The sequence below is a fragment of the Lissotriton vulgaris genome, chromosome 5 (assembly GCF_964263255.1).
Source record: "Lissotriton vulgaris chromosome 5, aLisVul1.2, whole genome shotgun sequence".
NCBI lineage: Eukaryota > Metazoa > Chordata > Amphibia > Caudata > Salamandridae > Lissotriton > Lissotriton vulgaris.
In genome coordinates this window covers 1992222425-1992250388 of record NC_141693.1, presented here as the reverse complement: position 1 = coordinate 1992250388, position 27964 = coordinate 1992222425, and the positions used below count along the sequence as shown (strand labels likewise).

Genomic DNA, 27964 nt, shown 5'->3' with positions numbered 1-27964 from the left:
TCGAAACAAGTTTGGCCAAGCGCTTTATCAAGGTCCAGTGTTTCTTACTTGCCTTCTGCTATTTACCTCCCTCATCCCTACTCCTGGTATTTCTCTCCGACAGATCCCTTGATATATTATATGCCCTTCTCCCCTGTCATCGATGGTGACTTCATCCCCGCGGAGCCAGAGACCCTCTTCAAGAACGCAGCCAACGTGGACTACTTGGCGGGATTGAACAACATGGACGGCCACCTCTTCGCAGGCATCGACGTGCCTCAAATCAACCAGCCTTTTCAGAAGATCAACCCGTAAGGAGATGAACCCGGGTGCGGGTGGGGGAGGTACTGTCCTTTTAAGGATTTTGGGGCCCTGGGCAAGCCACATTTTTGGGGGCCCCTGGTTAAATTTTTTTTTTACTCATTCCATCCTAATTCAAACCTGCATGATGCCAAACTATTATAAATAGCATATAGAAGAGAAAGGGCAGTGGGGTATAGGCTGTGCAAGTTGATGTAACTATGATTTACCAAGCAATTCTATTCTTTTCGGCTATGATAGTGCTCCAAGAAAATTGAACAACGACCACCCCACATTGTTAGATGGGTGTGAATAATGCCAACACTCATAGTCAAAAACAAATTTAAAGTCCTGAGCCACAGTCATAGGATTGATATCACAATAAATCCACACAATAGTCTTCTCAAGTAGTTTTCTTGTTGTTTTATTCCAATTTTCGTAAAATATGTACTTCAATTCTTCATCTTAACAAGTAGCCACAGTTTGAGCCAACGGTGTTTCGTCTATAGGTAATAACCTAAGACTTTATCAGGGCTACAACAAACAAATACATAGAATACTATTATAATCCACAAAGTAATATCTAATCAATTCTAAAAGAACCTCCACCAAGCTCAGAATCAGAGATGAAACACCTCGTGTGAGACAACAATCAATCCAAAGAAATGTGAATCAACTGAAGAACAGCTGGAATATTCATGAAGGGATGGGACAGTAAAGAATGTGATCATCAGAACTTTAAGTTATGGAGCAAATTCAAATTCATGGTATAAACAACATATGTGAGTTGACTGTTGCTTCCTCTTCTAAGTGGATACATGTTATCTTTCCAAAGAAGAGTATAGATAAGCGGTCCCAACTCTATCAAGAGCTAACCGCAAGCAACGAGTATCTGTAGGTATATTATCAAATGAAGTTTCTGCCACACATTTGAGTATTGCCATCCTCAAAGTCAAAGGGACCCCTGTAGCCTGACAAACAAAGTTGCCCCATTAACCTTCAAGATTCAATACATAAATGTAATTACTAATTTTTGGTATATTCACGAAGTATACACACAGTATGGCAGACACTCGCCACTAAGGACCGAAAGCACAAGGAACAGCAGTGCAGCCTCCTAAGTAAGGACATGATCTTCACGGGTTCAATTACTGGTCTAGAAAGAAAAGGGGGGCGTAAGGCTCATATTACTGATCAGGCCACTTATGTCAAGTTCATATAAAGGAAAGTATCAAACAAAATACCACCCGAAGAGGGAACGTAAGGGTCGCATTGCTAATCCTGCCACTCTTGTCCAATTTGTATAAAACCGAGGGGCATATTATCAAGAACGGCATTAAAATTATCGCCGCTTTAGCGGCAGGAAAAACTAGGCTTCTATTGGAATTCTCAAGGGCATATTATCAAGACCATTATCGCCACTTTAGCTGCAGTTTTCTGCCGCTAAGGAGGCAATAATTTTAACGACGTTCTCGATAATATGCCCCTAAATATTTTAGTTCAGATAAAATACAACCTGCATAAATATAAAAAAATCGATTTCCTATCAACACATGTCTAGTACATGCCATTGGCAATATTAAATCATATACTAACTGTCTAGATGTAGTTCATACCACTAGCAAAATTATAAACAAAATCAAAGTTTACCTAAAAAATATAAAGCTTACGTCAGATAATACTCCGATCTGCATCCAAGTTCCGGCGTGTTGCATCAGCGCCATCTTGGAGTGACTATTTAAGCAACACCATTATATAAACAGTGAAAACGTCTTATCCTAAAAAGGGTTAACCCAACGGTGCTTTTATCAGCGCCATCTTGGAATGGACAAATAGTATTAAGATCGTATTAACCAACTAAAGGAATGGCAGAAAGATTTTCTAGTTATCAACCTCATTATCACATATTCATCCTCATATATAAGATTAATTTAAAAAGTCAAAAGAAGGATTCTAAGTAAAACCGAAAACGCAAACAAAATCAAATGAATGGCACCAGCACATACCTTAGCGAACTACAGTGAATGCATTAGGGCTAAAAAATGAATTAATTCAAAACAACAGATTATTAAATAGAAACTATATCAAAGTTCAGAGCGAGCACGGTGAGAAATATATAATGTCACAGTAGAGACTAGAAAGGAACCTACCCACTAAGGGACATTACCACTATTATATTAAAATAATTAACAACCGTCTTGACACAAATGATCAAGTAGTGTCCCAGACCGATATGTCTATCATTTCGTGCTCTTTATTATTATGCAAAATTAGGTGCTTGTCATGTCGCCAATGCGAACAACCCAGAGTATAACATTCTAATAGCCATTAGAAAGGGAAAAGAAGGGAACCGAACCACAGGAAGAACAGTGAGTCGCCACCACACAATAAAGCAGGTCATATTAAGAACACCTCAAAGAAGAGGAAAATAATGTTCAAAGAGCAAACCAAGGAATGTTAGTGATAATGGGAAGACAGAGACACAAACAAATGTATATAGGGGATTTCAAAGTTCATTTGAAGGAAATATAAGTAGATCGGATAACATGTATCCACTTAGTAGAGGAAGCAACAGTCAACTCACATATGTTATTTATACCATAAATTAGAATTTGTTCCATAACTTAATTTTCTGATGATCACATTCTTTATTGTCCTATCCCTTCACGAATATTACAGCTGTTCTTGAGTTGATTCACATTTCTTTGCATTGATTGTTGTCTCACCCGAGGTGTTTCATCTCTTATTCTGAGCTTGGTGGAGGTTCTTTTAGAATTGATTAGATATTACTTTGTGGATTATAATAGTATTTTATGTATTTGTTTGTTGTAGCCCTGATGAAGCCTTAGGTTATTACCTATAGACGAAACACGTGTTGGCTCAACCTGTGGCTACCTGTTAAGATGAAGAATTGAAGTACATGTTTTACGAAAAATTGAAATAAAACAACAAGACAGCTACTTGAGAAGACTTTGGCATGGATTTATTGTGATATCATTCCTATGACTGTGGCTCAGGACTTTGAATTTGTATTATGAATAACAGGTTAAACTGAAACAGGGTCGCAGAAAAACAGCTGTAATATGTCTTGCCCAGGACCCTCAAAATCCTTAAGATGACACTAGAGAGAGTCAAAGATAGATAAGTGGAGAAAGAGAGAGGTTTAGAGAGAGGAATGTTCTCTGGGGCCCCTGAGCATTTGCCCACTTTGCCTATGACTTAAAACATCTCTGGCGGGAGGTTCTATGCGTGCCACAGCATATAGGTGTGTTGTGTGGTCCCAAGAGAGTGTGTTACCATGTCAGAGGTAGAATTTTAAATTCAGGTAATGTGTAAAAGTGAAGTAAGGGCCCTGTGGTCTTTGCGCATCAGTTTCTGATGTATGGATACCTTTATTTACTGTCCGCTGTGCAGAAGCACAAGCCTGGCCCATCTAGTCTGACAGATGTATTGCAGTACTATAGGTTCTGCTTAGCCACGTATCCCATTTTAGGGGAAATCTCCAGTTTTTGCCTAAAACAGGATGACAAATCGGGCCAAAATGCACCTGAATCAAGGATTCATCGCTTTAATTTGCAGCAGGAAAAACCCACTGGAAATCAAGGGATCAACCTGTGCAAAATTGCGCTTTGCACACACAGCAGTGGATGGATTCATGCACAAATCTAGCGTGATTCTATTAGACAATTTCAAAATGGATTACTCATTTGTCACCCTCTTATAAATATGTACCCTGAGGGTATCCGTTCTGCAACCAGAGGGAACTGCGTAAAACAAAGGCCGCACTTAGATCTCGGTGGGCGGGTTACTCTGTCACAAATAAATCCAATTATATCGTATGGGATTTCTATTTTGGCGGATGGGATATCCTTCACCGTTTTGATGGAGTAACCCTCCGCCGGGATCTAAATCAGACCCAAAACCTTTTTGGACAGGTTTCTTTGTTTTAAAGGACTCCTGGGCGCCCAACCCCCAACAGCACCCATTTCCTTTTGTAAGTGTTTTGTTTTCTCTTTATGTTTGCAGGGACACTGTGCTAAAGCTGGTAGAAAACCTGACATTAGAGAAGGGGGTTCAGGGTGCAAATATGGTCTACAACTTGTACACCCAGGCCTGGGCCGTGTCACCCGACCAGGAGACCATGAAAAGGACAGTCGTGGATTTGGAAACAGACTATTTGTTCCTGGTTCCAACCCAAACCGCCCTGGCCCTGCACCACCGCAATGCCCAGTGAGTATTATGTTATTCAGAAAGGTCAATTTTTTGTGTCATGTGATTGTGAATATATGTCTGTGCTTTTTCCAGATTCAGTGAGTTGTAGGGGGCATCTCGAAGTGTCAAAGGTGACCATGCATGTCTTTTCTAGAACTGGGTGACATTTTTATTACACCGGAGTAATCTGAGTTATGTTATGTTATGTTATGTTATTTTAGACTTCTATAGTGCACGGCTACTCGAAGAGTGTCCCGGCGCTTTATTGTAAACCTGTATCACAACATAACAGACAGAGAAAAACCAGAAAAGTGGAATAAAAAACCCTAACTAACAGTATGGCAGATATCTACAAAGTAAAAAGCCAGGTTTTAAGGCCCTTCCTGAACGCCAACAGATTGGAGATACTGCGCAGTGTCACTGGCAAAGTATTCCACAACTGCGGGGCCAGCAATCTGAAAGAGCGACCTCCTATGCGTGCTCTTTTTATGCGAGGGACCACGGCAAGAAACAAAGACCCGGACCTCAGGGACCTTGCGAGATTTTTTTATTTTTTTTAAATTATATTTTTATTGCAGAGTTATAAACCACAGGATAAAATTAAACAGCCAGTGCACTTGTGGGCTCCCCCCGTCCAATGACAGTTCACAGTTGTACACAGCCATTCAGCCCGCATCCCGGAGGCCGGGCGGCATATCAAATCACTCGAGAGGAACACAGCACAGTGTACGTCCCATTGGGACCCTGGCGGAAGGTCGTTTTACGTATCTGCTTTTACCCCCCCACCCGCAACAACATTCCCGTCAGCCATCTCCGTGGAAATCAACGTAATTGCCCCTGTCGGGGCCCGCTCTAGGCTATTCGGGCCTTCATGCCAGGCCGTCCCACCCAATCAGTCCACCCGCCACTCAATACCCCCTGTCCCAGTATTTCCAAGGCCTCAACCAGCAACCCTCCAATGGCTTCCGGCCCTCCCCGAACCCCCCTACAACTAACCCCCCCAAAGCCCCCCCCCCCTGGCAACTGCTAAGGTGTGTGCTTCGCCCTATTGAACTGGATGGTTCCACTACAGTGCGTAATTGCATACTTCTGTGTTCGCCCCGCGGCGTCCAGCGGCTTAGTCCTCGCCGTCCTCATCCTCAACCAAAGCATCACGCAGAGCCTGTACCACTAACTCCCATGCACGCGCCGCATCCAGAGCCTTCTCATTCCCCAACTTCACTGCTTGCTTCATCCGGAGCACGCTCTCGCAGTCAGACCATCGCAGCAACTCATTCTTCCATCTACGCAATGAGGGACCTCCCCTGGCCTTCCAGTGCCACGATATTTCCCTTTGAGCCAATATCAGACCCAGATCTATGAATTTACTTGTCACCTTGGTGTGCTTAGTATGCGGGAACCAGAGCAATAGACACGCCGCCATGTCGAATTCTACCTCCCTGTCAGTCACTTCATTCAGGAGTTCCCCTACCTCCGCCCAATAGGTTCCCAGTTGTGGACATCCCCAAAACAAGTGGTCCATGTCCGCCCCGAGGGACGAACACCGGGGGCAACAGGCATCCGGCACCCGAAAGTGCCGCTGTAGTTTCTCTGGAGTTAAATAGGCCCTATAGAGCACATAGAAATGGACCTGCTGAAAGCGCGCGTTCCTGGTGCCCTTCCACGTGCGTCGCAGGATATGGCCCCATGCCGTATCCGGTATGGGCCGGCCAACGCTCCCTTCCCATTTAGCTTTGAGCCCCTGGAGTGGTTCCAGCCCTTCGTTCAGCATCCTATTATGGAGGCACGTCACAGCTTTGAATGTACCAGCCGCCATCACCACATATTGGCACGCCATAGTCGTCGCGGGTTCCAGGAGCCCCTCTTTCCAGTGCTTTTGCATGGCAGCCACTACAGCCGCGTGTAGGAGGAAGCCCCCCTCAGGCAGTCCGAACTGGTCCCGGAGCACGTCGAACGGCGCCAACGCCCCATCTATGTACAAGTCACCCACCACCTGCAACCCCGCTTCCTCCCATTCCAACAACGGGGACCAATCTCCTCCGTGCGGCAAAGCCGTCAACATCCCGATCGGGATCTCCGGGGCATAAGGCTGCGGTGCCCTCGCCCTCCGAAGGCTCCTCTGCCAGCACAGCCGGAGCGTCCGCTCCTCCATGGTGAGGGCCCGTAACTCGAGCCGTTGCTGCATGATGATGTATGACAGCACGTGGCGCTGTATCCCCCGACCCCGGTCTTCCTCCGGCCCCCGGAACACCCTGGCTACGTTCTGCGTAAGGACCTGCAACTGCGCCGCTAAATAATACAGCTCAAGGTCGGGCACGGCCATGCCCCCCTCCAACTTGGGGCGAAGTAGCGTGCTCAGGGCTATTCTGCGACGGCCGTGCCCCCACAGAAAGCCAGTAATCATTGACCGCAGTTCCCTAAACACCCCCTGGGGAATCCAGACAGGTAGCGTTCGGAAATAATAAAGGAAGCGGGGGAGCGCCACCATTTTCAACAATGCTATCCTGCCCAGGACTGTCAGCGGGAGGGTCGACCAGAAAGACAAGCTACCCCGCAGTGACCGGACACAACGGCCAATGTTACCCTCCAAAAGGTCAGCAGCCGAGTGGTAAATGCGGACACCCAAGTAGGTGATGCAAGAGGGTTCCCATGCCACACCCAAGTCGCTGCTAGGGGCTGGCGATCCCGCTCTCAGCGGAAACACGCAGGTCTTTGCCCAGTTGACCTTAAGGCCCGACAGCCGGCCGAACTCGGACAGCAGCTCCATCGCTCCAACCAGTGCCCCCGAGGTGTCAGCTAGGTACAGAAGCAGGTCATCCGCATAGAGCGATATATAATGCCATTGCCCATCACTCGCTATTCCCGCGTATCGGTCGCCCGACCTCGCATGGACCGCCAAGGGTTCCATCGCCAGGGCAAACAACAGAGGGGAGAGAGAGCATCCCTGTCGTGTTCCCCTGCCCACCGGGTACGCGGCAGATACCAGGCCGCCCAATCGAACTCTCGCCGTCGCCGAGTTATACAAGACTCTCGTCCACCTTCGAAACCCGTCGCCCATGCCAAACCGCTCCAGCACTCCATCCAAGAAAGGCCATTCCAAACTATCGAAGGCCTTCTCGATATCCACGGACAGAACCGCCGGCGCTCCCTCCCCATCCAAGATGGCGTCCATTATTCCCACCAGGCGGCGGATATTCGTCGCCGTGCTCCTCGTGGGTATAAACCCGGCCTGATCCCTGTGCACCAGGCCCGTCATGTGCGGGGCCAGTCTAGAGGCTAGGATGCGACTCAGGATCTTATAGTCCACCGTCAGCATGGACAGCGGGCGATAAGACCTCACGTCCGCGGCATCCCGGCCAGGCTTGAGAAGTGGTACTATCAAGGCCTCCCGCATGGAGCCAGGCAATGCCCCCTTCTCGAAGGCCTCCGTATACACCACCAGCAGCCTGGGCGCCAGAGCGTCCACGTAGTGCTGATAGAACTCGATCGGCAGTCCGTCCACCCCGGGCGTCTTGTTACGGGCCATATGTTTGATAGCCACTCGAATTTCCGTAAGTGTGATCGGGCTACCCAGGTCCTTCGCGTCGTCCTCATCCAGGACCGGAAGCGGCCTCTCCCCCAGGTACTCCACGATGTCCTGAACCCCCACTCCCAACTGACTCCGGTACAAGTCCTCATAATATCCCCTGAAGCGGTCCAAAACAGCTGCCTGGGAGTACACCATCTCTCCCTGCGCATTAGTAATGCTGAGGATCGGGCAACCCCTAAGTTCCGGGCTAGCTAGTCTGGCTAAGAGGGTACCCACCTTGTCCCTTTCTGCGTGTGCCCTGATAATGTACTGCCTATAGTCATAACATCTCAAGCGTTCCGTCTCCGCAGCTACCACTTCCTTCGCCTCCAATAACTGGGCCCGTAGACCTGGCCTAGTTGGCCTGCGGCGCTCCAAGTCCCTCAAAGTTTCCTCCGCTTTCATTAAGTCATTCAGCACAGTCGTTCGAGCGTTCGAGAACCTGCCCAAGCACACCCCTCTCACCACCACTTTCATTGCATCCCATTCAGTAGACCTACTCGTCGCCGTTCCTTCATTCACACCGAAATAACTATCAATGCCCTGCCTTGACCGCATCGTCGAACACAGAATCCTCTAGCGTCTCCGGCCGAAGCCGCCATGTTGGTATTACTGAGCGCTCCCTCTGCCACTGAATATGCACCAACAGGGGGTTATGATCGGATATAGTCCTAGCAAGGTACTCAGCGTGGGTAATCAATGGGGCTAGGGAGCTCCCGCAAAGCACCGAATCGATCCTGACATGTAAATCATGGAGAGCGGAATAAAAGGAGTAATCCCTGGTTCCCCTGTGCCTCTCCCTCCAGACATCCAGCAACTCCCATCGTTCTTGCCAGTCCTTCCTGTGCGCGGCCAGCCTGCGCACAGGAGAGTCTACTAGGGGGGGATGGGACCTATCCAGAGCCACATCCGTAATCGAGTTGAAGTCCCCCCCTAGCACTATCGGACCCGCCAGGAAAGAGGCCAAGGACCCCGAGAGGCTATCAAAGTATCGGCCTTGGTCAGTGTTCGGTGCATAAACACAACAGAAAACCACATCCCGTCCATACAATCTCCCCTCCACCGCTACAAACCTGCCATCCGGATCTATTACCTGATTCAGCACTTGAAAGGGTATCCCCGCCCTCACCCAGATCAAGACCCCCCTGGCATACGCTGAGTAAGTGGTGCCAAAAACCTGGCCCCGCCATCTTTTCTGCAAGGCAGCGCACTCTTTTTTGGTGAGATGAGTCTCCTGGAGCATAGCTATCTGAACCCCCCTTCGTACCAGGTATGCATGTACTTTATGACGTTTCACCATAGTCCGCAGCCCCCGGACATTCCACGTTAGGCATTTCAAATTAGGTAATGTCCCCATTCCAATTCCGTACAGTCCGAATCAAACAACAACGGTCCATGACCCCCCCCATGCAGTTGCCCCCCCCCAAACAATCCCAAAACTGAAACATTCCCCAAACCCCACTCCCCAGGACAGAGCACACGAACCCAATGGCCGCCCCCATCCAAACCTTGATCCAACTTCTCGCACACTTACCCTGTGGTCTCCACCACAGTCGACCTTAAGGGCCTAGGGGGGGTGAGTCGCCGCCGACCCCAGCTAGCGGAGCCCGCGTCCCGCCCTTCATCCCCTCCGAAACACTCAGCTCCCCCACCCGGCAACCCGCCCTCCAGCAACAGGATATCACCCTACCATGAAGTCCCGGTCTAGCCCCAAGTCTATCTCAGCCGCAGAAAATGTCGTCCGAAGTCTGTGGGGTCACTTTCGGCCCCTTCTGGCTCTCCGCCTCCGAAAGTTCCTCTCCTGTTCTGCTGCCTTCTCCACCCGAGTCCGTTTCGGCCCGTTCACTGTTCTGTTGCGACCCTGTAATGGCCGCCGTCGCCGCGAGTGCATCCCTCTTCTCCGCCGCCATTTGAGCCTCCCGTTTCTCCCGCTGGCGCCTGTTGCGGGACCTGATGCGTTGTGACTGCCGCACCCGGGGCTGCTTGGGCTGGTCTCGCCGACTTTGGTGCGTCCTGTCCGTCCCCGCTCTGTACGACTCAAGCCATTGCCAGACTTCGTCCGGAGTCTGGAAAACGTGTGTGGTGCCATCCATGATAATCCGCAGCTTGGCCGGGTAGAGCAAGGAGTATTGGATGCCTTCCTCCCTGAGCTCCTTCTTCACAGCAAGGAACGATGCCCTGTCCTTCTGGACCGCCTGCGTATAATCCGGAAAGATCGTTACCTTGCTGTTCTCCATCTCATAAGGGCCCGACATCCTGGCCCGCTGGATGAGGAGGTCTCGGTCCTTATAGTGGAGGAGCCGCACCACCATCGGTCGGGGGGGGGCGGCCAAGCCCCGGCGGGCGAGCGGGCACCCGGTGAGCTCGCTCCAGAGTGAAAAATGGAGTAAGCCCCTCCGGCGCCACCACAGTGCGGAACCAGTTCTCCATGTAGGCCACCGCATCCTCCCCCTCAATCCGTTCCGGCAGGCCTACGACCCGCACGTTGTTCCGCCTATTGCGGCCTTCGGCATCCTCCGCCCTCCGCTCTAAAGTGTCCAGTCGGGCCAAGATGTCCGTGATCCTGTGCTCCGCGGTCACCACCGATGGCTTCAGGTCCAGCAACAGTTGGTCATGATCCTTGACCCGGACCGCCAACTTCGCGTGATCCGCGCGTAGCAGCCCCAGGCCAGTGGCCACTTGGGCAATGTCATTGTGCAATGCCTCCTTAGTGGAGGTGATCGCCTCAAGGATGGCATCCAAGCGCCGGTTCAGCCGCTGTTCCTGGTCAAGCTCCGGGGAGGGACTCTCACTCAGCCGGGTCGATGTCGCCGAGTCCCCCTCGCGGCTCCCGGGCATCGGCCCTCCGATCGCCGCCATATCAGGGCGCTGCGTCACAAGTCCGGCCACCCGTACTACGGGACACCCGTGGGTCCGTGCCGGCCACCGGGCACCGGGCAGTGCTATGTCCCCGCCAATGGTCTCAGGAGCAATGACCAGGCGGACGAGCTCCGTTCCGTCACCCCCACCGGGCCTGTAGGGGGAGGATGAGTCTTAGGGCGGAGGCCGACGAGAACCCCTGATCTCCTGGGTGAATCGGGCAACGTCCCCCGGTCTCAGGGCATCGCGCCACCAGTCCCAGTGCGTCGGGCAGTCGGGTGCAGGGTCCCTCGCTGCTTGGCGACAGCCGGACTCAGGGCTGAAGTTCGGGACCGTCCGACCTCACCGCCGCCATTTTCTTCACACCCCGGACTACACCTCGGCCGCCTCTTCCTCGATCTCCTCGGGGCCAGCAGTCCCCCAGCGACTCTCCGAGTACGTCCAGCTGTCCCCATACACTTCAGAGGGCAGGAACGTCGTCTCCGGGTCGCCTAGGGTCCCGAAAAACAGGAGAATTAGCGGGATTCCGCGCGGAGCTGCGAGCTCACGCCGCCATCCCGATCGGCGTCCAAGCCACGCCCCCACCTCAGGGACCTTGCGAGATGATAAAAGGCTAGCCTTTTCTGAAGAAATTTTGCTCCTGAAGCATGTAGAGCTTTATGAGCCAAGGTCAGGGCCTTGAAAACTATCCGCTTCCGGATAGGGAGCCAATGGAGTGACTGCAGGAGGCCCGAAGTTCTAGCACGGCCGGATAGTCCAAAAATGGCCCGCACTGCCGAGTTCTGGACCACCTGTAGTCGTTGTAACAAATACTCCGGCAGGCCGAGATAGAGGATGTTCGAGTAATCCATTCTCGAACCAATTATGGCCTGAACCGTTATTTTCCTATGTTCCTCCGGTAGTATAGGAAGAAACTTACGGAGCATCCGGAGAAGCCCGAAGCAAGTGCCAGTGAGCCCTAGAATCTGAGATCGCAGAGTCAGGCCACTATCTATCTTAATTCCCAGGTTCTTAGCTAACCCGGAAGAGCCTGCAGGACGAAACATATTCGCAGGCCACCATTCCTGCCAGTCTGGGTCTGGAGTAATTTCTCTTTACTCTTGTAATGTGGAATTAATAAAATGATGTGATTACACCTTCCTGCCTGTGTAATTCAGAATAATTTGGAACAAAAATGCCTACAGTGAGAGCACAGGAACAGAGTGGCTGCTACTGTTCGTGTTCTTTTCCATTTAGCTCTATTTTCTCGGTATAAAATACATCCTCTTGTCCCCTTTGGACGCAAGAGTGGATTTTGCACTAAGGAAATAGCGCTAAACGCTGGGTTACGTTCTTCGTGTAATTCTGCATAATCTCATGTAAAATTGCTGTATTTTCGTATTACTCTAAAGTGAATGGTGCAGTTATGCCACCGGCACATGATTCAGCACAACATGTTTACTCTGATGCAAACAAAAAATACCCCCTACTGCAATTTATCTTCTCAGTGCTCCTTTCCTCATATTCATGTACAACTTTTCTCTCTCTCCATTGCCTTCTCACTTTTTCTTGGTCGCTCCTGCTCTGAAATCCAGTATTTGTATTTGTAAAGCGCACATTTACCCAAGGGTGTCAAGGCGCTGTGGGCCATCGGGAAGATTAAGGGAGCTCTGCCCTGGAACCTTCTTCCACTATCTCGTACTCATCAACTTTCATAGGCTTCATGACAAAGGACTTCAAAGCACCGTCCTGCTGTAGGTTGCATCCTACCACGCTGAACAGATGCCTCACCGCGAGTCTTCACCCCTTTTCCTTTGCAGCATTGAATCCCTTCAATGGGTATTTCTCAAGACTCAATTATGACTCCATTACTGTCCAACATCTACCTTATTCAACCACCTACCTTGAAATCCTCCTTTAATCTCAACCCCCTGTAACTACGCTGATGAAATGAAATCATTCCAAACTTTATCTGAACTTGGTACCACGCCACATGGAAATCCCAAAAAGCAGTGGTCTCATGATGTTTGGAACCACCCCAAGGGCAGAAAAATGGAGATTCCAACCTTTGCCCACTGGATGGACCACCAAATAAAGTAGACAACACTGTCGCTGTGCACGGAAAAACTTTATTGAGGACAATCAATGGCCGTTAACCGTCTGTCTCCCCTTTTACCATTGAAACTTCCAACCAACTTTTGTCTTGTGCAGAGTACTGCATGGGGACAACAACCACACTTCTCCAACCTTTACAGAGCACAAAACTAAACAAGTTACCGACAACTAAATAATCTTACTTCTACATGAATTATACATATAACTCCATACAATATTCTATAACTAAACAGTATAAGAGGTATTGTGCATACAACAACAAAACTCTTCAGCATACCCATAAAAATGAAAATTCCAAAAATTAAATATTCAGCTTGCAACAAAATCCTTCAATTTCTCTGATGGTACAAGTGCTCTCCCACTTCTCTCCCACTTCTAGTAACCTTCCATGGGGGAATAGATTTATGACCTACGGAATTATTCATGTCAAAACACTTGGATGCTTGGAAATCTCCTCCTAGCCCAACCTCAGACTCAGACACAGCTTCCTCTAGTCCACTAACAATGCTTCGCGCTCACTTCTCAACCCCACTCTATCCATCAGACACAAATTGCGGCCCATTATCACTCAGCAATACTTTAGGAATTCCTTCTCTAAGGAAAACTTTCGCCAGAAAAGATATTGCAGCTTGGAATCCATGTTAGACCCAAAATGTATTTCTGGTCACTTCAAAAACAAATCAACCAGTACCATCACATACATAGGAGTAACATATAAATCTAAAACAGGTCCCAAAATGTTAACAGCCAGTAACTCCCAGTGACCTTCCAGACATTCCATAGGACAAAGTGGTAGTCTTAACACATTTAAGCTTTTGTGTGCATTGGTACATTGAATACAATCACACAAAAACCTCTCTATCTCAAGGCCAAGTCCAGGCTACCAATATGAAACCTTAGCCCTGAATTTGGGTTTGATTACTCCAAGATGCCTCTTGTGTATCACATTTAAAATATCAACTTTCACACCTCAACGTGGAGCTGTTCTTCCACCTCTTCAAAGAAAAGCACGTTTATCCACAGAAAGTTAATTCCTCCCTTCCCAGAGTTTCTAGAAATCCCCATCCAATAAACTTCTCTTAGGCCACCAAACTCTGGTTTTCATTATACTATACATTCCACTGTTTTTCCAAAATTGCACTTGCAACAGAATAGCTGACATCCAACAATGCCACATAATACTCATCTCATCCATTATGCACATTCTCTTCCATGGGCACCGGAGACTTTCTCAGGGAATCTGCCACCTATTTGTATGTTCCTGGATTCTACTCAATACCACAGTTACCTCCAAGCAACATCAATGACATCCTTGCTAAGCCTGTAGATGCTGTCAAAATACCAGAAGTGGTGAGTATCTTGGTGAGTGGTTTATGAATGTGTGCAGTAAGAATTTCAAACCCCACACATACTGTCTGAATGTGTCCACACACATGCAAATATTTCCTGGTCAATTACTGAAAATCTCTCTTTGTAAGGGGAAAGAGATCGTGAAGCAATAGACAGGATAAATACCTCACCATTTTCCATAACTTGCGAAAGTAAAGCATCCAACCCCTTTCCACTGGCATCAGTCGAAATCACCGAGTGAGCAGAAAAGTCAAAACCCTGCCCAGCCAATGTAATTTTTGATAGACTCAAACTCCTTTTGAAATATATCATCCCATTGGAATACTTGTTGATGTTATGTTATGTTATGTTATGTTATGGGTGGTCTTATAAAGCGCTCAGCTACTTGGGCAGAGTGTCCCAGCGCTATACAGACCTGCAGAGGCTGGGCCGAAGAGCAGGAAAACTACTGTCCAAACAACCAGGTCTTAAGCTCCTTCCTAAAGGAGAGCAAGTTGTCTAGTTTCCTGAGTGAAAGAAGCAGTTTTTTCCACAGTTGAGGCGCCAATAGTCTGTATGAGCGTCCTCCAATGCGTGCTCGTTTGGTTGCAGGAACAATAGCCAGCGCTTGAGAGGCGGATAGTAGAGATCTAGAAGGAAAATAGAAACGCACTCATCTCCTTAAATAGAAGGCGCTGGTGCCGTGAAGATTTTTAAACGCCGTGATGAGAGTCTTAAAATGAATGCGTTTGCGCACCGGCAACCAATGGAGCGAATTGAAAAGATCAGAGGTATTAGACCTTCGGCTAAGGCCAAAGATGGCTCTTGCTGCCGAATTTTGAACAGATTGTAAAGGGGTGAGGAGATATTCCGGGAGGCCTAGATAAAGTATATTGGCATAGTCCAACCGTGAGCCGATCAGAGCCTGTACCGTAATCCTCCTGTGGGCAAGTGACAAAAAGGGAAGACATTTCCTATGAGTTTTTAGAAGGCCGAAACATTGGCCAACTACACTGAGAATCTGGGGTTTAAGGGTCAGGCCATTGTCAATTTCAACGCCCAAATTTTTCACCATAGAAGTAGCAGACGATGGAGGATACATATCGGCAGGCCACCAAGATTTCCAATTGGCATCAGGGGAACAGCCGAAAAAAAGGACCTCTGATTCATCAGAGTTGCATCTAAGTTGATTCAGTTGGAACCACGAGAAAACAGCCTTGAGGCAGCTCATGATGTTATCGCCGGCGAAGTCTGTGTTCTTATCGCAAGTGAATAGAAGCTGCACATTGGCGTAGGAAGCAATCCGGGCTCCTTGAGATTCAACCAAATCAGCCAAGAGGGACATGTAAATATTAAAAAGAGTGGGACTCAAAATCGATCCCTGTGGGACCCCCACCTCCAGCGGAGGAACTGAAGCTGAGAATGCAGGGGCCCAAATCGATTGTTGGCGACCAGATAGAAAAGATTCGAACCAACTGAATACCGTCCCTCTCAGACCAATCTCCTGGAGTCTTGAAAAAAGACGGCTGTGAGGGACAGTATCAAAAGCCGACGAAAGATCGAGTAGAATCAACATCGCCTTCCCTCCGTTGTCCAAGACCTCCTTAATAGACTCGGTAACCTCCAGCAACGCCGTCTCTGTGCTCAAGTTCGAGTGGAAGCCGGATTGAGTGTGATGGAGGATATCACGAATTTCGAGAAAATTGGAGAGGGAGGAGTGGACATGTTTTTCCCAAATTTTAGCAAAAGCAGGGAGTAACGAAATAGGTCTATAATTATAATGGGCGAGGGCGTCCAGATTAGGTTTTTTCAGTAGGGGAAGGATGTGAGCCATTTTCCTAGTACTGGGAACAATGCCGGATTTAAGAGAAGAATTGAGAACCGGATTAATGATAGGATTGATAATGTTGCCATCTTGGCCAAGAACTTCGCAGGACAAGGATCCGATGGAGAGCCGGACTTTAATTTAAATAGTAGGTCCAGTGATGCTTGTGGGGAGAGGGTAGGAAAAATTGAGAGCGTATGGCTCTCGGTGAGAGAAGGAAGTGCGGAGAGATTTAAACCCGAGTCGCTTATTGAGCCAATTGGCGTGAAAGAGGCCTGGATGCTTTTGATTTTATTGGCAAAAAAACTGGCCAGTTGTTTGATCCAAAGTTCCGTGGGTGAAAATTTAGATATCAATGAAGCAGGGGAGGTGAATTCCTTAACTATTGTAAAAATGTCTTTGCTAATATTGGCTGCTGATTCAATTCTTTTAGAAAAATTTGATTTTTTCTCTGTAACTCTATCCTTATGGTAAATTTTGATAAGTTCCTTGTATACCTCTTTTAATGAGGCATCAAAGTTTTTACGCCAAACTCTCTCAGCTTTCTTACAAAGCCTTCTTCTATCGTGTAGCGCAGGGGTGAACCAAGGTGCAGAAGCACACAAATTTCTTTTGGACCGGATAGAGAGAGGTGCTAGCTCGTCAAGACGCTGCGTGAGCCATGACTGAAAGAGAGCTAAGTCACTGGCCAGATCACCTGTTTGCTGGCATGCATGCTTGATTAACTGCCTTAGCCCATAAGTCTTGCTAGCAAAGTCCATCACAAACTTAACTCTGCCAACCCTAAAAAATATCTCATTTCATCTTTACTCGTGGGTGATGCAGCTTCCCTTATAGAGTTGAAAATCTCCATCTTGAGTTTAATGCCAAATTCACTAACTTCATGACCAAGATACGTGACAGACTTCACAGCAAATTTTCACTTTTTACGTCTGCATTCATACCCCTCTACTTCGGGATACCCAAAACGCTCCTTCATTTTCTGTCATGATTTTCCTTGCTCTTTCCCATAACAAGTATATCATCCTGGAAAACCCATTTAACTTCCTTGAACAGTTTGAACATCATCCTCTGGAATGCCACTGCAGTAGAGGCCAACCCAAAGAGCATCTGCGCAAATCTAAAGTAATCTGGTAACAAGGGCAGTACTTTTGGCATGTAGAGCTATCTGATGGTATGGTGAGGTCAGATCTATTGTGGCAAACCATTTTCACCACTGGTCTCTGCCAACATCTCATTTATCTTAGGCAGTAAACTTGTCAATGACAATATTCCTATTAAGGTCTCTAAGCTAGACGTATAACCTCATCTGGCCACTCGCTTTGCACACAACAACCAAAGGGGCCAACCATTCTGTAATATATGCAGACTCTATAATACTTTTCTTCAACAATTTGGTTAATTCGGACTGAACAATTCCTTACGCCCTCTGATACATCCAACCCAAGACAGATGGTCCATATTCAGATACATACAGCTTATACCACCCCTGGCTAGTTTTAAATACAAACAATATGTCTCTGTCCCCTAGCCTAGGAATTTCTTACCCTGTGTAACTCAATGGGTGCACTTCAGATGGCAGTAAACCACTCCCCAGGACATCTTCAACTTTACTATCCCAAAAAAATGTGTTCACAACATAAGGCGATCTCCAATCTGCCACAATTTGTATATCAACACCCTGATGGTCATGTCACAAACGTGTTTGTTCTTCCTGGTATTGACATTTTAACCGCATCGCTGCGGTGGCTTTTCCCGCTGTGTGCGGCAAATTACGAAAAGCAGTTTACATGACGAGCTGAGCTTGTCATCAGCAGCGAAGGGGTTAAACAACATCATCAATGCTTAGCACATATTCTGAATTAATATTTTCTTCATCTCTAGGTGATTCGGACTCTGACTTCTCAAGAAGACATTTTACAGACATCTTTTTTCTTACATACACAAAATGGCTTAGTTAACTCCATTATTCTTCAAAGCAGCTTTAGTACATCTCTTGGATTACTCTGCCTTCTTCGCAAAGGCCCTTTTAAAGAAGCGTCTCCTCTTACCCACAGCCATTCCTGAAGATTGACATAATTGGTGTGCATGATAATTTGATCACTTATGAGTTCTTTAAGCAAAGTTCCAAATTTGCAGGGAATAGCTAACTTCTTCAAAGCTGTATCGTCATCTATTGGCTCTTAAGTACCTTGTCTGTGATGGAAAAATTAATTCTGTCAGTCACTATACATCCTATAGGTTTGGAAATAATTATCAAGATTATCTATAGCATTGTTAAATACACCATCCTTTTTTTTCAGATCTAACCACCTTTTCCATTTTGCCATAAACTTTTGACCTTTCAGGGCCTAAAGTGTGCAACAAAATATTTTTCTTTCTTAGCGCTGTATTTCTTCTAAAGAATCATCTTCAATAGTTGATATATTATCTAAAATATTATTCATATATTTCAGGCCATCTCATAGGAGGTTCTCCAGGCAATGGTTGGAGAGCTTAAGGAAGAGTGAGGGTAAAGGTCGCACAGCTGCACACATGTTGGTAACAAGTGTGACAGAAGATGAGGAAATAGACATCTGCAAAACAATAATACCAAAATGTGTCCCCTAACGAATGTACAGCGTCATGGATTTCCAGTGGAGTAAGCCCCATTCCACTTTTCGGGAATGTAGGCATCCAGATGAGAGCCTTACAAGATGGCCGCCACATCGGTCACATAGAAACATTGTAGGTGCAAAAGATCCTCGCACACAGGCTGGGCACGAGGAAGCCTGCGACTCATCTGACCCTCACGTGTTGTAGATGTGCAGAAAGAAGCTCGCACTCGCACCTATGACCCTGCTGCAACAGGATGAAACGGTGTTCCACAACAGTAGAGCCACTGAGTTTGGAGTCTGCAACTCTGAAAAGATGCGGCGAGCAGCAGGCAGGACTCCGAGCAGGATCACAGCAAGACGAATCAAAGCAGGAATATCAACAACGAACTCTGGAGCACCAGCCAGTTACAACCCAGCATCGCAGCCCCTGAAGTATGGCTCCAACGTAGGCAAGATTTCCCGCTTTTTGCCAATATGAAGAAGGCCACACCATAGCTGCACAGGGACATTTTTTATTGCAGACAACATAGAATGTGTCCAGCTCAACCCCTGCCGTACAACCAATGACCATTACCCGTCCATCCCACCTTCCACGATGAACATTCTACCAACTATTGACTCCTGCAGAGTACCGATCGGGGACAACTATTACACACCAGCACCTGACCACAGACTACAACCTCACCATCATGCCACAAATAAATCAAGCGGCTAACGACCACTTGATGAGTCGCTATCAGTAAGTTTTCTCATTGATCGGGCTCAAGCTACCTTTGCACTGGTACTCTTCCAACTTGACTACACCGCTGGGCTTCACCTTGGAACTCACTTGTTAATACTTCGGAAACTGCAGAGAATCCCAAATGGTCTCTCAACCCACCAATGCAAACCTATATCACGCCCGGGCCCATTTCCCTTCACCGCCCCCTGTGCTTCACAAATCACATTCAAAGCAACGCACTTAACTCAGAGTGATCCTCAGGACTGAGCCACTCTTGCTTCATCAAAAACTCTATTATCATCAAGGTAGGCCTCTGATCCTGGCTGGCTCCTTTACCGACTGAGGCTTCCTTCGGGAAGACATGACCTAGAACCTCCATCTCCGTCCAGTGCGCCAAACTTTGTAACTGTTGTTTGCACAAACGTGGAGAATTGACAACTATTGCCAATTGTGGAAAGCATTAAACATGGCCTGCTTAGCCACGTATAACAAGAATAAGCGGAATATGAAATGTAAGTATCTACTCACAGCTTCGTCTCTCTTACTACTCTCCCCATCACGGAATACTAATGTGTCGCATATGTGGGGCATATCCTCAAACTTCAAGCAACCCAGCCAACATCTCTCACAAGGAGCAAACCTAAACCAAAACTCTCCCAACCATTCACTCTGAGAACAGTGCTCAAGAACCAGTGGAAGTCAGCTTGTTTTGCAAGCAACAGGTCATTTACTAATGTTTTTCTGATGAATATAGATAAAGTGCATTCTGCTCAATACTTGTGACTCATACAGGAGTGTCTGTTTTATCTGGAAGGATGGGTCCTTCCAGCCATAGCTGCCCCTAATCCTAAATATTCAATTCCATCATTTCTATAGTGCTTTTCTGCCACTGAGAAGGCCTCGAAGCTCTTTCTGGGAGTACATGTAAAGGAGCTTTCAGTTTGCTTTGCATGACTGAGTGTTGGCTTCAGGTATGGTCTGGGAGTAGAATTATTTACTGGAGTGTGTAAGGTCCCTAGGTGTGCTCCGCCATGTCGCAGCGCATGTTTGGGTGCGTCAGAGATGAGGTAAGGTCCGCCTTAGGCATGCACATGACTGTATATAAGCAACCGGCTGGCTGATGCCTGTGTTCCACATAAACAATGCGGTCTTTATGGGTTTTTGAAATTCTAGATGGTTTTTGATTATCCCTATTCCTGCTGGGAAGATGTTTTAAAACTGCTCTTTGTACAGAGACAGGTCTTACCTCACCTCCCTCCAATCTCTAAGTGATGTTTTTCACAATTTCAATCCAAATTTGCAGTTGAATGAAGAGCATTTGGCAAAAGCCTTGTCATCGCCTCAGATGGATGCAGTCTTGGTGCTCATACTTAGGGTTTTTGATGGTGCTGAACCCTGTGTTTGATACTCGGTCTCTCCTTTCTCTTTATTATAGGAACGCTAAGACCTACAGTTACCTGTTCTCCCACGCCTCGCGAATGCCCATCTACCCAAGCTGGGTAGGGGCAGACCACGCAGACGATCTCCAGTACATCTACGGCAAGCCCTTCACCACCCCCATCGCCTACCGGCCTCGGGACCGAGATGTCGCAAAATACATGATCGCATACTGGACGAACTTCGCAAAAACAGGGTAAGTACCCAGACCACTGCTCAAGCTCCCAAACATCTGGGAGCTGCTACCTTAGGGCAAGGGTCAAAAATCTCAGTCTACATGCACTGACCTACGGCTGCATGCGGAGCATTACTCCTGTAGATCATATATATGTCTGTCTATCTATCTATACCCTATATAGGTGTATATATGATGCAGAGAAAATAAAGAAATATATATATTTATATATATATATATATATATATATATATATATATATATTTATATATATATACACACACACACACACACACACACATATATATATATTCTACAGAGAAAATAAATATGGCTAATAACATGGTATTTAGAGCACCTGTATCAATAAACACTTTCACTCTATTACTACCACAGTGCAAACTCCAAATTTTTGTTTATTATCACAGTAGAGCAAACTTCACATGAGGAAATAGCATATTACATTTTGTGCACCAACATACAGAGACAGATTTACCAACTTCCCATGCAGCACGTTACAGCAGTTGCATATGATGTGCTGCACGAGAAGGAGAGAGCAGAAGTGCACCAGATTAGATGAAATAGGGCACCCTACTCTCTTCTCCCTAGCGCCGGTGCTAACATTAACTGCCATGTGCCACAGAGCCACCTTTGTGCCATAGTGCATAGGTGTCTCCTTGAGCATAGGTTTTGTACTTGTAGTGTACCCTTCCAGGACAAAATACTATGCTAGACTAATTTAAAAAATGCTCCCACTTTGTATGGAGGCTGTGCAGTGCACCACACACGTGAAGTCGAAAAATAAAGGTGAGAAAAACATTTCTCCTTCATAGCGCCTGGTTGAAGGGTGCGCTATTTTCTGATGCTTATCCCTCCCTACTTTATTTAGTCAATTGCGTGAAGCGTCAGAAACCTTGGCTGGTTGCATGGGAATGCCCATGCACCACCCATAGTACGCCCCCTTGGCACTAAGTAATTGCTGCTTCGCGTTACTTTCACATTATTTCCAGCGCTGAACAAGTTTAGCGGCAGAAAGAAAATCAGATATAGAGATTTTGCGTCAATTTGCATAACTATAGTGATGCAAACAAAATGTAAAATCTTAGTAAATCTGCCCATAATGTTTATACTGTGGTATTTTTCTATGTTTGATTTTAAAATGATAAATAACTAAAACCTGGACGCAAATAATTGAATTAGAACAGAGACATAAAGTCACAGTCACTTGACCATAAAGAGAGTTGTTTTTATGGGCAAAGCAATTGTAACATACAATATGTGAGGCAGTAAATAGTGATTTATAAACATTGTTGAAGGAGGAGGGGGGCTTCCTGACCTACTCACGACTTTCCTTCTCGTGAGTCGTGGCCCCTCCCTATGCTCAACAATGGTAGTAAATAGAATATTACGCTCTGTGGATGGTAACCATTGTATAGTTATGGTCCGGTCTGGAGTCCCATTGAAAGGCATTTTAGGATTTCTTCTTCACTTTTGCGTCATTCGATGAATCTGCACGAAACTCTCCAATTAAGTGAATCCAATTTCGGGTCTGCATAGCAAGTTTAGAGCAGCTCTGTCAAGCGGAGCCATATGGTGGCGGTGGATGAGGGTGGGAGTGAAATCCTTCTCCCTTCAAATAACTGACTAATATCCACCACTGAAATTACTTAATATTTCACCATATTAATTCACCACCAATCCTTTATGGGCTTCCTGAATAGCGTGCGTCAACACCCCATATGGGGTAACAAGCGCTATATAAATACAAATCTTTTTCCTCCTCTATCCTTCTGCTATCTTTCCAAATCCAAATAACTTTCTAACCTAGCCACCACTTAAAATGTACTTGCATGTTTCACTATACTAATTCAACACTAATCCTCTATGGGTTCCGGAGTAGCGTGCTACTCGCCGGAAAAGCGCTTTGACGCCTCGTCATGGGTAGTAAGCGCTATATAAATGCAATTACTATGAAATACAATACATCAAACGTGTGATGAAAGTTGCACTCTACTCCAGAAAGTGGGATTGCTTGGTTTGGTCTGATCGTGTTCAGTAGTTTCCTAAAAATGTACATTTAAAATATTTTGGTGAACTTGAAAGGATTAAAAATAGAGTTAATTGACCTTGCAAATGTGTATCTTTGGTGTGCTTATAACGTTAGTGGTGTTTGATACATTCACACAAGCTTTGGCAGAGGCCCATTTTATTTAGCTTACGATAGGTATTTTAAATGTGTTTACATTTGTCAGGGGGGCACAGTTAAAAGAAGGGGTGTAAAAGGTGTTCATTTGGTAATTACTGTTGCAGTATCAGATACAGTCACATGAAAGATGGCAGACGTTGGGCGTCTGTGGGTATGACAAGGTTCATGCAGATCCATCCGGGTGGGGGGTGGGGCAAGTTAAAAAAGCATTTGCAATGCAATAGGTCTCGCATTAGGAAAGTTTGAGCTATTGGTATTGTAAATTTTTTATTTATGTGTTGGTTTTGAAAATAGCGAAATTAATAGCCTTGTCATTTACAATGCCAATACTTTTAACTTTTGCAAATGTTACAATGTGGAAGGGAACAGAATATCAGCAAGGGAGAAGAGAACAGGGAGTTAAAGAAGGAGGTGGGGTGGGAGAGAGCAGCAGATCAGCACATGAGAAGAGAACAGGGAGTTAAAGAAGGAGGCGGGGTGGAAGAGAGCAGCAGATCAGTACAGGAGAAAAGAACAGGGAGTTAAAGAAGGAGGCGGTGGAAGGGAACAGCAGATCAGCACGGGAGAAGAGAACAGGGAGTTAAAGAAGGAGGTGGGGTGGAAGAGAGCAGCAGATCAGCACAGGAGAAAAGAACAGGGAGTTAAAGAAGGAGGTGGGGTGGAAGGGAACAGCAGATCAGCACGGGAGAAGAGAACAGGGAGTTGGAGAAGGGACGGGGTGGAAGAGAGCAGCAGATCGGCATGGGAGAACAGAACAGGGAGTTAAAGAAGGAGGTGGGGTGGAAGAGAGCAGCAGATCAGCACAGGAGAAGAGAACCGGGAGTTACAGAAGGAGGCGGTGGAAGAGAGCAGCAGATCAGTACAGGAGAAGAGAACAGGGAGTTAAAGAAGGAGGTGGGGTGGAAGAGAGCAGCAGATCAGCACAGGAGAAAAGAACAGGGAGTTAAAGAAGGAGGTGGGGTGGAAGAGAGCAGCAGATCAGCACAGGAGAAGAGAACAGGGAGTTAGAGAATGAGGCGGGAGGAAGAGAACAGCAGATCAGCACAGGAGAAAAGAACAGGGAGTTAAAGAAGGAGGTGGGGTGGAAGAGCAGCAGATCAGCACAGGAGAAGAGAACAGGGAGTTAGAGAATGAGGCGGGAGGAAGAGAACAGCAGATCAGCACAGGAGAAGAGAACAGGGAGTTAGAGAATGAGGCGGGAGGAAGAGAACAGCAGATCAGCACAGGAGAAGAGGGCAGGGAGTTAGAACAGCCGGCTGGGCGGGAGAGGGCTGCAGATTAGCAATTGTTGCCAATTTAGCTCTGTCACTTAAAAGATTGGTTTGCAGCTCTGCCATGATGTGCAGCCAGTAGTTTGTTTTCCTGCCGGGATGTGTTTTCCATCCTTCCGAGGTTGGTATTTGAAGTACGATTAAAAGCTGGTAATAGCAGTAATGGCTATTTACAGCGCTTACAATCTGCAAACAAGATGGTTTAGGGTAAAAACTAACACAGAAGGTCCTGTGGGTCCATTTTACACCCGGTCAGTGCCACATATGTAGACCAGTAAACACTCAAGACAACAGTTTCTGACGTAAAAGCAAAAACCAATTTCACTGGTCATGTTTTACAAAATGATATTCTCCTTGACATGTCAAAAACAGTCTTGTAAGTGAAGACGGCGCCGTGCTCAAAAGTGCAAGTGTGGAACAAAAGTGACACCCAAATGTATACACAATCATGGATCCATGCTAATTCTTTGTGAGTTGAATACTAAGTAATAAAGCCTCAGAGACATTTCAAACCTTTCCTAAGATGTTGAGGCTTCATCACACCCAAAAGTGTGCCATCTATCTCATGTACCTAAGGGAGTAGAGAAAGGCCTGTTGGGCACTCGTTAGTGCATAATGGCCCAATCTATGTGGGTGACCTACCTCCAACTCCGTAATAGGTACACTTCAGAAAGGAGGTGCCTTCAATGAATGCACTACACAGGAAAGAAAGCACATTGTCTATTTTCCATCTGGTATTAACCACAACATATTGAACTAAGGGACCCGAATTCCCGCCATTTTCAAAATCATGCAACCGAGCCTCATGTTGACCACTAAGGCCAAATTGCAACTGTGTGCACGCAGTCTGTGTATGATATGTACCACAGCAAGTCTACCCTATACTATACTTATTTCTCTGTTGTGTTTATACTCTTGGTAACCAGGGCCATCCATGATTATGGAAGCAGCCAACCAGTTACACATGCCAGCTTAGTAATTCCGGACAAAAGCACAAATCAGCTACAAAATAACTTGAATTACAAATATACACTCAAATATTATATTGTTGCCATCAAAATATCCAAAACTGGTTTAACAGTTCTGGATCTAAGTGCAATGAAATAAAACAACCATTTGCTTACACTTAAGCTATTGGCATTGTAAATGACAATGCCTTTTTATTTATGTGTTTTGAAAACCAATATATAAATAAATAAATAGCATTGTCATTTATAATGCCAATGGCTCAAACTTTCACAAGTGCGAGACCTCACTCCAAGCACACTGAAAGGAAGTGGGTGGAGGGGAATGCTGCAGGGGGAGACCTATGTCTTTAAGGAAGGTGCTCAGCTGTGCAAGCAGCGCCGACAAGGTGAATCCGATGAGCTGCCATTAAAGGGAGGGGCACGGATGCCATTGAAGTGCAAGCCCGCATGGGGTGATTTCACAAAAAAGCATTTGTTTAAAGAGCAGTTATGGAGACAGCCACAAAGTGCTCTATACACATGCACGAGAAACTGCAAGCTTTGAGACAGACGTGGAAAAAATGTACATAGACTGGTGGAACAGAAAGAAAGTGCTGCTTGTTGACTGGATGGAAAGTTGAAGTGCAGGCAGAAAATAAACAAGTGTGAAAATCCACTAATCACTTGCAAGAACCAGAAGGATCGGAAACAAATGTGAACGGAGGAACACCAGAGCATGCGATTCACTCATGAATATGAGGGTGAGAATGTCATGGCAGTGGTGTTTGTCCACATCTGCTCATGTCACAATCGAAGTTATCTAAGCAAGCACGGACTCAGTCACCAGCCTCCTTTGCGGACCTGGAACTACAGCTGGGGCAGATGGTCCGGTGTGGACAAGAGGGGTGAGCAGAGGCAGAGAGAGAGGCCACTGGAGATGGGCAGAGAGCAGCTAAGACAGGCAGACGGTGGCAGAGACAGAGGGTCTAGCAGAGGCAGACATAGGTCACTGGAGACAGCTAGCAGGAGAGACAGACAAGGGCGGCAGAGAGAGATGGGCGAACAGCGGCAGAGAGGCCACTGGAGACAGTCAGAGAGCAGCCGGAACAGGCAAAGGGCATCCAAGAGAGAGGGGAAACCAGCAGCAGAAGGAGCCCACTGGAGACAGTCCGAGAGCAGCTGAGACAGGTGAAAGGACGTTAGCGAGAGAGGAGTGACCAGAGACAGACAGAGGCCACTGGAGACAGTCGGAGAGCAGCCTAGACAGATAGACGGCGGCAGAGAGAGAGGGGCGAGCAGCAACAGGGAGAGGTCACTGAAGACGGTCAGAGAGCAGCCAAGGGGCGGCAGAGAAAGAGAGAGAGGCAGGGAGACGTCACTGGAGACAGCCAGAGAGCAGGCGAACGGGAGTTGCAGAGACAGAGGAGAGACGACAGGGAGGCCAACAAGGGGAGGAGAGCAGAGACAGAGATAGACCAGAAAGACAGGTGAGAAGTTTGCAGGAAGAGAAAAATTTCAACGTAACGGGATGCTTTAGCTTTGAGAATTATTTATGCATTTTTTCAATCTGTAGATTTAACATCATTCTATATACCGATATATTTAGTATAGATTCTGGTGTAGTCACTGATGTGGTCTGCATAATTAATCCTAAGCTGAAAGGAAATAGAAAACTGCACATAGGAAGACGATTTAATCGATGTGCGCGAGGAAACAAAGGCTCACGAGAGCGAGGCTAGCAAGTTCGGGAGTGCATTCCTTTGAAGTCTGATAGGGACATCAAAGGAAGGGTGGGAGGGAACGAGCAGACCTGCAGAGCACGTGGATGGGAAGAGTGGCAGTGCGAGGTGGGAGGGGAAGTAGGAGAGTGGTGGTGTGCGATGTGCACGCGGGGGCGGGGGAGCCGCAGCCTTTGAAGTGTGATTGGGGGGGAGCGGCAGCCTTTGAAGTCTGATGCGAGGCACAGACAAATGGTGGTGTGTGACGTGGCTGGCCTCGTGCATGCACCTGTCTCACATGAACTGTGTCTAATCTGCCGTTTTGGTACACTGTTCTTTTGCCCTTACTATAAGCTCGCCAGCAATGCGCAAGCGCATTGGCAGGCGAGACCTAAAAGGCAGGCACAAACATTTTCAGTGGCTAATAACTGTGAAATTCTTAAATAAATCTGCTTCAGATTTGGCAGGCTGGCCACACATTCAACCTAGTGCAGGGCTCTTGGGTTTCATGCGGATAGGACTGGGGGAGGGGCACAGGTAATGGGGGGCAAAAGAAACCATTGAATTGCTAATACCTCTAGTGCAGTTTTACTGATCTGCAACACTTAGCTTCCTTTCGCAATGTTGAGTTTCTGCAAATCTGTTAGGGGAAGGGCTCCTAATCGGATGATAAAAATCAACATTTCCCACTTTATGTCAGTAGGATTGTTTGCGACAGAAAAAACC

At 46.9% G+C, this 27964-nt stretch overlaps 1 protein-coding gene across 1 annotated transcript in view; it reads left to right on the top strand.

The window, feature by feature from the left end:
* LOC147717966 (bile salt-activated lipase-like) overlaps window positions 1–27964 on the top strand; it is a 71575-nt gene that overhangs the window by 38772 nt on the left and 4839 nt on the right. The window contains exons 8-10 of the mRNA XM_086924746.1: window positions 104–290; window positions 4306–4509; window positions 20920–21117. Of these exons, the coding sequence (XP_086780872.1) occupies window positions 104–290; window positions 4306–4509; window positions 20920–21117 (589 nt within the window). The remainder of the gene's footprint in view (window positions 1–103; window positions 291–4305; window positions 4510–20919; window positions 21118–27964) is intronic.